At 40.0% G+C, this 11440-nt stretch overlaps 1 protein-coding gene across 1 annotated transcript; it reads left to right on the top strand.

The window, feature by feature from the left end:
- Nucleotides 1-6: 6 nt before the first annotated feature.
- CHCHD7 (coiled-coil-helix-coiled-coil-helix domain containing 7) lies at nt 7-6443 on the top strand. The gene is made up of 4 exons (XM_009640369.2): nt 7-579; nt 2378-2455; nt 3024-3122; nt 3940-6443. Exons 2-4 carry the CDS (start codon nt 2402-2404, stop codon nt 4039-4041), a joined length of 255 nt encoding a protein of 84 aa, XP_009638664.1. The 5' UTR covers nt 7-579; nt 2378-2401; the 3' UTR covers nt 4042-6443.
- The last annotated feature ends 4997 nt before the right edge of the window (nt 6444-11440 follow it).

The following is an 11440-nucleotide window of genomic DNA, read 5'->3' as shown; positions in this document are numbered from 1 at the left end:
GGACCCGCCGGCTGCCTTCTCCCGCCCCCCTCTTGTCCCGCTGTAACAGCGATAAAAACTGTAGGATTTTTATACGGCCTTCACTCCAGGGTTTGAGGTTTAATAAGCTGGTCCGTACGGCAGTGTAATTAGCAATGTTTTGTGTATGCACGCATTTAAAAAAGCCCGACGCTTTTCAACGGGAGGGAGCCCGTGGAAAAATACCCTGATGCTTTATGAACTGAAAAAGCCCTAGGGTTAAGGAGTGCTAGCAACAAACTTATTTCTCTGTGGTACGGTTTACAACTGTTAATGTGCTAAAGCATAATTAAGAGCTGCAGAATAGACAAGCCTTTGGTTGTGGTTGGGCTCGGACCTGTAATGGGAAAGCAGGAGGGAAAGCCTGTGCATGTGCAAAAACTGGGGCCGGGGGGTGGGGGGGAGATCCCTTCCTGCTCGACTGCTCATTCAGCCACACAGCAGCGTTTCAGTGTGACCTGCCTGCCCTTCCAGCTGACAATGTTTCAAATCCTGAAGGACTTTGGAGAGGGGGAGAGAAGAACACACATAGGAGCCATCGGACCTTTTTGGTGGTACTAAGTATGTTTAAGCATTTGCCTACTCTGAACTAAGCAGCTGCGTGAGAACCTGAACTGCCTGTTTATTAAGTAGATATTTAATGTATTGTGTGCATTGTTCCTTAAACTGGGCACGGTTGCAGACTCTGGTAGTATAATCAAACTGAAAATGCTAATTGCAGTTTGCGTAATGAACACCGATTATGACACATCCTAGGACTTGCAAGTACTCTTTCAGAGAGTAAGGCTGAAGTCAATCTAATACTGTGCACCTTGAGGCATGTCTGCTTAAGTAGTACTTACACCTCTAATATCAGTGAAGCAGAGTTGTAAAAGACGCAAACAAACCTCTAAAAATGTGTCTGGCTTAGGCACTGTGATATGCTGCTTTTGTTTTCTTCTACTTTCCCTTCTCCCCTTCCTTGAAGGCTGGATGATGCTATCCTATGTGCTTGTGTTTCCATTTGTGTTGGAAGTGCCTGATCAAAAATCTTCTTGCACCCACAAAAAAGCACACATCTGCCTAGCTGGTGGAGTTAACTCAAATGCTGGATAGTTCTCAAAGAAAAGTGGAAGGGTTTCCTGATGCTGTTCTTTAAAAGGTCTGATTGCAGAAAACAGTCATGTGGAATGCAAAAATTCCTCCAAGCACCAGGAGGGTATACTTGCACAGGATGTAAAGTCTAAGGCTTACTCACCAGGAATAGCTTAGTCTTGCCCAAAGAACTTACATCTAAAACATTGTTTTCTGTCTCTGAGCTACTCGGGGCAGTATTTGATTTTTCTTTGCTGATATCGAGCAAAACTGGCTTGTTACTGCAGACTTGCAGTTTCAATCTCTAATGTGAACAGAAACAAGTTTAAGTTTAAAATTAGCAGCAATGTCTTGAGACAAGAAGATCAAGCAAGGATGTTCTTTCAGTTTCCTTAATCAGCTGTACTTTAATTTGCTGCAGAGAGCTCTTTCTCCCTCATTTGTGTTTCTGCTTGCATTGGCTCAGTCAGTCATCTGGTCAACATTATTTTTGGTTAGACTTTATATTTGTTTGGAACAAATAACCTGCATGGCCATATGTGTGCCAGAAGCAATGTATGGGAAGTAGTAAATGGAATGAGGGTCTGCTGTTCATCTTTGATGTCATCGTCTTGGATCAGTGTAGGTTCTTGGCACTGAACTCTGTGTCTCTCAAGCTTGCAGTTCCTAGAGTCAGTGTCAAAGTACTAAACTGGTGAAAAACATGACTGAAGCTGTCATACACAGTGTAAGTGGATCTGGTCCCTCCTTGTGGTGAAATCATTTCTTTTTCTCTTAAGTATCTGATACAGCAACACAGGAGGTGGCTGGGCACTTGCTACACCTGGGAAAGCTCAGTGAAGATACAGATGTGATCCAGCTAAAGAGTAGGCACAAATCTGGAAAAGCTTACCTGGACATCGCTCCCACACACTATTAATTGAAGTGTCTACAGTGTGTTGGCTGTGAACAGCTTCCATGGAGTTGTTTCTCCCAGACACGGTCACTTCCTCAATGATATGACAGGTTGTTATGAGAGTCACTGCAGTGGCTCCATTCTCTGCAGGAATTTATCAGGGCGTAAGCAGTCTTAGTGACAGGCTAAACTTGCCTGAGTTGTCTTGCTGTTAGTGCTTTTGAAATAACACTTTGCAAAAGAAGTTTTGTGGTGGTAGTTTGTTTTTTTTTTAAAGTACAACCAAACTGTGTGCATTACTGGAAGGCCTTTATTACATGCTTCAGTTTGGACTTAATCCTAAATTGCTGTTAAAAGTAGATATTTAATCTGTTTCTTTTCTGTTTCTAGCCAAGGTACGAGCATCTGTCTAGAATGTCCAGGCATGCACAACAGCTTAGAGACCATGATATAAATCCATGTGTAGCGGTAAGATGATCAAATTGGGATTTCTGTCTGTATGTTTCAATGTTAAATAGTGCAATTTCTAGAGGATTTTTTTTATGGATAGCAGTCTTGCATTGGCGTTTTGTATAAAGTTTCTTAAAGAGTCTGAAGATGGGAAAAGCAGAAAATCATCTGTTACAGTAGGTGTGAAATAATAACCAGTAGTTCTGCATAAATAGGAGTAATACAACTGATAGCAATCTCTTCAATTTTCTGTCCTTTAAACCAGAGCCTGAAATCCTGGTTAGACAAGCTCGGTTGATTTTGAAGTCTCTTGTGGGTTATACCAAGCATCTTTGTAAACAACTATTCTGTGGACTCTATCCTTACTATTTGAAGAGTGTTAATGTCTGTTATCTCTAAATGAAGTCATTGCTTGGAATTACTGATTATCCTTCATGATGGATGTTCCTCTGCTCTCTTTGATAGTATTCTTTCATCTGAGAAGCTGCCTCCTATCTTCATAGATATTCTGGGACTTGTTAGGATTTTTAGACACTGAGTACAGTAACTTCCCTCTGCTCTGAAGTATATTTTCCCTGTGTTAAAGGAAACAGATGCCTCTAGAAAATGTATGGATGACAACAACTATAAAAAGGATATGTGTACTGCTTATTTCTTGAAGTACAAAAGCTGCAGAAAATTCTGGGTAAGTGCCATAGATTTTTTTTCTAAATATTTCTCCATGCTTTGCTTTAAGTACATTACTTCTGACACACTGCTTTCTGAACTCTTCAGACTTAGCTAGTGCTGACTGCCACTGTTTTTGTGGTGACTTACAGGCCTAGGTAGTCTCGGTATGTGTTGTTGGAAGACACATGTCAAAGTACTTCACTTGGTTCTCCTAAGTTTACCATCCTAGACTGTGAGTGTTCTCACAATACCTGATATGTTTCCTTCTGAATTAGTCAGATATTTACTAGAAATAAGTTCTGGTTTAAATGGATATAATGAAAAACTTCTGAGGTAAGGTAAGTTCATCAGTTTTTCCATTGGTTTGGGTCATGTTTACTTTAACCTAAGGTAAAGTTTAGGAAGAATTCATTCTTATTTTGTGGTGTCCTTATTGCCTTCTCTCTTGCAGTAGAGAAGTATCATAAGGAACTATGTGCAGTTAAACTAGTCTCTACTATTTTCTTTCCTTCCGCCATAGTAGTAAAGAGTCTTTTAGCTTAGCCTTTAAATAACTGTGCAAACTACCAAAAAACCTATTTGTAGACAATTGCACATTGGTCATACATAGTGTAATGGGAATACTGTAATTTCAGTTTCTTTTGAAGCAGCAAGGTAAGCTATCAGATATCTTCAATGAAATACTAGTACATTTAGTTATCAGCTGATAAGATGAGAATCTGGCTCTTGCTATATAAAGAGTACTTCTGTTAAAGAATCTTACTCATTTGGAGCTCAGAGGCACAGACTTCTGAGAAATCTGTGTTCTCATGGTCACTTTCTTGTATTTTCAGCATGATGTTATGATGCAAAGGAGAAGAAACGGTGTGAAACCAGAGATGCCCTCAGCAGAAGAGAGAGAGAAAATATTGGAATCAACGGGGAAGCCCTACTGACTAGAAACTTGCATTGATTGACTGTTTTTACTGTACCTATGAAGACTTGCAGCAGCAAGTTGCTCTTTTATGAACTGGACTTTATAGTTGCCATATCTTGGATTAAAATAAGCTCTTAAATTTTGAAATGTGTGAGCTTTCTAGGATAGAACGTCTTGATTTTATTCATATTCCCTTTCATGGAAACATGGCCTCTCACTGGAAGACATGGGTATCAACACAGCTTATGTCTAGGCACTCTGGAAGTAGAAACTAACTTGCTGTGAAATGCTAAATATAAAATTAATGGGACTCGCAGAAAGTACATTTGAACAGAGGGGGCTGGTGAGTGTTGCAGTGTAGTTGTAAGGATGGAGCATGTTGAGAGACTGGTATGTGCAACATGTTTCTTGTATCCAGCTATTCTGCCATAGGTAGTAGTAACTGTGGATTTATCATGGGTGATCCCGTCACTGTTTTCACATGAGTTGTATTCTGTGTCCCTGGTTTAAATAAGACTGTGAACTAAAATCCCAAATCCAACAAGCTTGTCATGAGGTCTGCCACCGCACTCATCAGCGACAGCAGAAGCTTCCTATAAATCACATCCGTGAGCTTTGCTTGTTACAAGGTTAGAGAGGTTGATGAAGATAGAACTGAACTCCTCAGGTCTGAACTGAAGAGTGCCTTCTGTGGATAGTAAATAGATACTTTGCTGGCAGGGGGGCTTGTAGACATGTAAACATATACTCTGAGTGACATGGCAGGTTTAACTATAGTACATTTATCTAAGACTCTCTGGACAGCTGAAGCCCTGGGTTTGGAAATGCTTACTCATACAAGACTACAAAGCTCAGTTTGAACAGGTACTCTGATCTTAAGTAAGATTAATTCCTTAACTCAACAACTGGTAAGCGTAAAGGGCTTGCTGTCTGGTGGAAACACTGTTTTCTTACCTTCAGTACTTTCAGGTGTCCTGGCTTAAAAGCTTGCACCCTGTGGCAAAACAGAAAAACCACTGTCATGAGCTCAAGTTCCATGTGAAATCCTTTAGGACTTACTGTGATCAAGTTGGCAGAACTCTGGCTGACCTCATGGAGGATGGTGTAAAAGTGTTGTCTCTCTATTTAGACTGTTTTGGAAAGACTTCATGGCTTCCTGCTTCTCCTTCTGCCTGGCTTGTCTTGTTTCTTTCCACTGGAGGCCAATTTCTTTGCCTAGTGGGATTTTTACGCTGTTTCTACCTTTCCCTTGTTATTTGACCTGACTGGTCAAATAATGGCGATCTACTTCTCTTTCTCTCTGTTCTGCTTCTACATCTAAATTTTGGAATGGATTGATCATACCCTTTCTGTGGCTGGAATGAGTGTGTAACTCTATGCCTTTTGAATACACAGGTCCCTGAGCATAGCTGTGCAGCCTCCAAGCCATGTCACAAGTTTTCTAGTCAGTTTCTGTAAAGGGAAGCAGACTTCCTTCAATCAAGATCATCAGATTCTTTATTTTAAATTACTTTCTCTGCACTTAAAAATCAAACTTTGACTTTTTTTGTGAAACGGAGAAGAAACTTACGGATTCAAAGGCTCTTTCTTGCCTGCCACCTTCTTCCCATGCCCTCCTACCTACCAGTCTTTCCTTTTTTCCTTTTTTTTTTTTTTTTTTTCTCCCATTTGGCACAAATCCTTCTTACAGATTTGAGCATTTTGGCCTGTTCTCATTCCAACTTTATTTTTTTTTCCTGGTAACTTTGTTCTGTTTCTGATCTAATGAAGTCCTACAATGACTTCCTAATACAGCTCCTCCTGAAGGTCTTGTGTTCTCTGCTCTCCCTGTCTTAGTGGGAGGAGAACTTGCTTTCATTTGCCGAACTTGGCTGTAATACTTCCTCATTGGCCTTGCCTCTGTGTGGTCATCTTGTTCATCTGCAGTTTTGGGGGAGCCAAATGTCCCCTTTTCCTTAGGACTATGCCTCTCTGGACTCTGCTGGTTTTGCTGCCTCACTTATCTACAGGCACCTTCTCTCCCACTTGGCACAAGTTTGTTGTTTGGCACCTCTGCTGTATCTTCGGGCATGTTCTTTGCCTCTGGTTTTGGCTACAATTCTAGTGCTTGCTGTTTTCCTCTTGCTGTGCTCATACGTTCTGGGCTTATGTTAAAATCTACTGTATCTTTTAGTTCTATGCTAGAAAAACATCTCCTCTGGAGGTGTTTATGCTGATTCTTCCTTGCGTAAGCTCAAGTTCCTTGAAGTCATGTCATTTACCCTATGTTTTCCTTGCAAGTTTTCTTTGTGTGTAGAAATGCCCTTTTTCCTTGGCTAATTGTTGTGTTTACAATTTTTTCCTGCCAATGTTTATTTGGAAAGCTTCCACTGGTTTTGTTTTCTTTTAATGGATGGATGATTGACTTTAGACTTTAATAGATACCCTGTACTGCTTTGCAGAGTGTTTGTACAGCACTAGTACAGGACTTCAGAAAGTCAGAAAAGGAGATGCATTCCCCGTTTTCAGGTAGCAAACAATGCAAGAATGTGGGATCACAGGATGGGCAAAGGCACATGTAATGCAAGAACAGTATTCTAATATTAGATTTCCAATCACCCGTGGACACACATAGTAAGCTCCCTGCGGGCGTGACAAAATTGACTTTAGTGAAGAAGTGAGGGCAATTTAAGCAGTGACCCCGTAATTCAGGTAACCGGTCATCTTTTGTAGGGAATGCCGTTTATTCCTTTATTTCCATTTCATGTGCCTTATAGCTACTGTTAAAGAACACAACTTTATGAAAAATCATGGAAAGCAAGAAGTTTTCTTTCTCATGTCATAATGCTTCTCTAGTAATCCATTAGTTAAGCCTGAGTTTTCATCATTTTCCCCCTCACTGGAGGTTGCTGTTCTTGCTTTTGCTACTGAAGCTCAAGAGTGGTGAGTTACGATAGCCAAAACATAGGCCCTTATGTATGAAATGGCGGAGTTTTTTCCACTAATTTTTGTAGTGTGATTAACTGTCTTTGGTTATGTGCCAAAGATAATGGTCTTTTCCTCATTCCCAAGAGCTTATATTCTACACTTCACTGGCAGGCTACAGCTTACCCCAGTGTTCCAGTCTTACTGGGCAGGAATAAACTGGGCTGAGTTCTTAGTTTTGTTTAAGCACGCTTTTCTGTACTAACCCAGAAAACATAACACAATGGACCAATATAATTAATTCAGAACCAGGGTAAAGAGCTGTGGGTTTGGTTTTGTTTAGTAAGTGTAATTCTTCATTTTGCTTCTGGTACAAGGACCAAATCTGGATAGTGGCATTAATGTTTCGTTATTTTTTTGACAGCTGGATGGTGCTGTTGTACAACAGACTGTATGAAAACAGACTCACTCCACCCACTGCTGGCTCTTTCGAGCTTTTTATAGCCTCCTCCCACAGAGGTAGCAGAATTCTTGCAGGAGAAAGCGAAGATTGGTGCTGTCTCTACAGTGTACACAGAAGAGGAGGACAAGAGTCTAAATCACTGCTGGAAAATTGGAGGCTTCTGAGCAGCCCAAGAAGCTTCAGAATATGGTCCTCAAGAATGTGTGTTACTGTGGTTTGATCACAGCTGAGCACTGAGCAGCAGCTACAGGTGCTCTGCCAGGCCCAGGTGAAGGTCCAGGCTCCCATCTGGACATTCTACCGTCTTGCCTCTCCCATCACCCTACAGTGCAAGGGCTTTGTTTGACTCTGGCAATTTTCTGCTGCCACGACGGGGACGAGTCTGTGCTCTTGAAGGTGTTAGGAAGCCATCTAGCTCTAGAATCCTGAAACTTCTTTGGGTTTAATAGCTGAAGCTTTGGAATACAGGGAGTTGCATGTGCTGCAGCTCAGTCCTTTTTGTGGTCTTCTCCTAATAAAACTTACGCATTTGCGTGACCAAAGGCACGTGTATAGGGGAGGTTTACCTAAAACTTCTGCAGAAGAGGGAGGATGAATTCAGACTATACAATGTTATTTGGCTCTAGTGCTTTTGGAGGTAGCCCTTAATTCCTGTCTAAAGTATCTGCATCTTTTAAAGTCAGTCTTCCAAAATAGCTATGAAGAAAGTAATCATGTGAAAAAGGTTGGAAAAAATAGCATGCTACTGCAGGCCTTTATTCTTTTGCAAGAATGTGAGGCAACCGGAGGAAATAGTTCTGTAAGTGTTAAAGTAGTAAAAATTAAAACAAGCATGCTACTTCAGGATTTTTAATTTTTGTTTCAGCCTATTTAATAGAAAAAAATGTGAGGGAAGGATTGCGTTTGTACTGACTAAATGCATTGAAGTAATTGAAGTAAAGCCTTAATATGTTTTTTTATATATATGATATCAAGTATGTAGTAACTAAGACTCATTGGATTTTGAGTAAGTAATTCCTCTCCATCTTCTAGGTTTCTATGTTGATGCCTCCTATCTCAAAATCCCTTTCTGAGGATTTTCAGTTTTAAGGCCTTCAGATGTAACGATCCTCAGATCACACATGCTTGCTGCCCTTTGACACCTGAGCTGCTAACTGAGTGCAGCTAACTTGAAACCTCTTTGCAACTTGCCTGTCTCTCCCAAAAGTATCCCTTTCAATAAGCTCAACCTCTTGTCTACCTCGCACTAATACTATATTCTGCCCTGTGGACACCATTTTCCTATTACATTTTTTTTTCATTTTTCCTTGGGTACAACACCGTTTAATCTCTTGATTTCTGTATTACCTTCTTGCTGTTGTCAATTATGCTGCTTCCCTCCCCTGTCTTGTAACTTTGTGATTGTCATCTGTGCCTGAGGTTCAAAGTTCATCTTGGAGGTTTCATTGTACAGCTTCATCCTCCCTAGTTGCCTTTTGCCTAGTCATCTCTTTCACAAGCTGATTTCCATTAGCTTTGGCTGGAATATCTTCCCTGCTCGTGTATGCATTATACAACTGATTTGATTTTTTTTTTTTTCCCCTAAGTGTCTGGTTTTTACAATGCTATCTTCCCCTTCAACCCAAAAATGCCCTTCTGTAGCTAGTTCCCTGGGATTAGAAAAACAAACAGGCTACTCTAGCAGCAACCTCTAAGACTGCATGTGTATCTATGTGAAATGCTAATTAGGTAGCTAGTGAAAGCATGAAAGCATCTCCCTTATGTGTTTAAAAGTTCTGGTAGCCCTTTCTCAAAAAAAGCTTTCCAGTCTCGCTTGTGTGGTGGTGCATCATGTTGAATTCAGGCTGTTGGCTCCTTGAACAGCAACCTGCCATTTTGCATTGGTCTGCAGAATGCTGTACACAGCTGTGGCACTGGAGAAACAGTAGAAATAATTCCGAGGTTGGTTAGGCTGAGAGCTGCGACGGATTTGCACGTTTTTCCGATACTGAAGGAACGTGGCAGATGGCCTAATTATTATGAGTAGTTCCTTCCCTAGAAAATATCTTCTGAGGAGGGACATGAGGGCTGTTTAACATGAAATGCTTTCTCCCGATGCTGTCTGCAGGAGTAACTCCCTAATTGACTATATAATATCTAAAAAAAAATGAGGAAAAGTTGGGTGACATGGTTCTTCCATCAACAGGACAGAGATTTCTTTTGGTGATGGTGTTTTAAAGCTAATAAAGTTCACTTTCAATGAAGCTAGGCATACATCTATTCTAAGAACATTCTTTTTAAATTAATTTTGAGAATTGTTTTCTATATCTAGGCTTTTTCTCCTTTTGCTAAGTAAATTGTGGTATTTGTGTTAACTTCTAGGTCCTTTATATCCCAAAGCATGATTTATATTCACATCCTCCCCATTGCAGGGGCTGTGGGGGGTTTTTTTGCAACATTCGATTTGAGCAGATTGTCTGGAGCCCCAACCCTAGTCTAGTTAAACCTGTCTGGAGCTATTCCACAACCTGCTGTTGTTGTTTGGTTTGGTGTGGTGGTTTGTTTGTTTTGTTTTTAAAATCAAACATTCATTGTTGGTGAATTGGGTTTTGCATTGCATTGCACCGTTCTTCCAATTGTTACTTGCTTTTAAAAGTCCCACTACCCTTGGGCTACCTCTGTACCTATTTTACTCGATAAACAGCTATGGGCTGCAAACACTTCCTGACATTTTAAGTGATTTTGGCAGAACACAGACTTGAAACAAATGAAAATTGCTCAATCCCTGCTATTTTCTTTAACATTGTTTTCATTTTCAAACAGTTTCAAAAACATCTTGCAGCCTCTTTCTGTTTCATATTTCTCCTGGGTCACATCAGCAGATACAAGCTATAGCCACCTTCTGAAGCTGCTATGTAACAAATGTTTTCTGTTAATGCCAAACTCTTATTTCACCTGGAAAATGTTTTTACCCTTTTATGGTAAACATTACCACAAATACTGCCTCCTGTTTTAGCTTCTCTGTACTACATATCTCATTCTCTTCTAGCAAAGAGGTGGTCTTGTATCTAACATCCTCCATGGAACAGAATGCATCTGTGACTACCTGTTCTTTCCGTTTATCTCTCACTGCTCAGTATTTTAAACTTGCACCTCCCCCAACATACTCTATTTTTTTTTTTCCTTAAAAGTTTTTAAATTCAGCCTTTGCTTTTGGAAATGTGCTGTTAAAATTCCTGTACTTCAGCACCTTAACTGTGCCATGTTTATGTTTTGTTTTGTTTTTTTAACACTTCATGTGACAGTTTCCTGGCACAAAACCTGTCCTTTGTGCCAGGGAATATCAGTGTTGTCCATTGCCCTGTAAAATAAGAATAATCACCTGAGGTCATTGCAAAACACCATTTCATGTGTGTTGTGGATCAGTAGGTTTAAAATAGAAACTAACAAATCAAGAAAACAATATTTTTAAAAAGCAACCTGCTTTTTAAATTTACTGTTACTGAAAGGGATGAAAAGAAAAGATTTTTGTAACTGCTTTTCAGTAAAAGCAGTTGAATATGTTAAAAATAGCTGCAAACTATACCGGTTGGGAACTGTATGGGTCAGGGGTCAGATTTTTGTTGTATGTGCATACCACAAAATCAAATTAGTGTCTGTCAAAAATCGGTGTTCTCTGTGTAGATAATGCTGTGCTGTGTTATATCAATAGGTTAAAAACTGCACTTCTACTTCTGAGTGGTTCCGAAACGGAAAACAATTGTAAGATGATGTATAATGACAAACAGGAAAGGTCATGCTTAAGGTAGAAAAGAGGTAATTGCTGGATATGCTAAAAGCAATTCACAGCTGTAAGATAAAGAGTAAAAGTAGAAATAGGGGGCATCAACTCAGGTTTGTAAACACTCATAAGCCTGTGAAGAATCTAAACATTTTTCATTTATAACATTGCAATTATTTTGTCAAAAAAAGATTTTGCAATGTTTTCACAGAAATAGCCTGTTGGTGATAATATTTTTACTGTGCCACATGTGAATCTCAGGGGTTTTTTGCCTTGAAGTATGGGCCCCTG

The sequence above is a fragment of the Egretta garzetta genome, unplaced genomic scaffold (genome assembly GCF_000687185.1).
Source record: "Egretta garzetta isolate BGI_Z169 unplaced genomic scaffold, ASM68718v1 scaffold340, whole genome shotgun sequence".
Taxonomy (NCBI): Eukaryota; Metazoa; Chordata; class Aves; order Pelecaniformes; family Ardeidae; genus Egretta; species Egretta garzetta.
Note: the sequence above shows the minus strand (reverse complement) of the source record. Positions and strands in the feature narration are given on the sequence as shown.

Excerpts from the sequence above, each read along its gene's own strand:
- CHCHD7 (XM_009640369.2), top strand. The coding sequence starts at position 2,402 with ATGTCCAGGCATGCACAACAGCTTAGAGACCATGATATAAATCCATGT. Across the intron at positions 2,456-3,023 it reads ATATAAATCCATGTGTAGCG|GAAACAGATGCCTCTAGAAA; the intron begins GTAAGATGATCA and ends CCTGTGTTAAAG. Across the intron at positions 3,123-3,939 it reads AAAGCTGCAGAAAATTCTGG|CATGATGTTATGATGCAAAG; the intron begins GTAAGTGCCATA and ends TTGTATTTTCAG.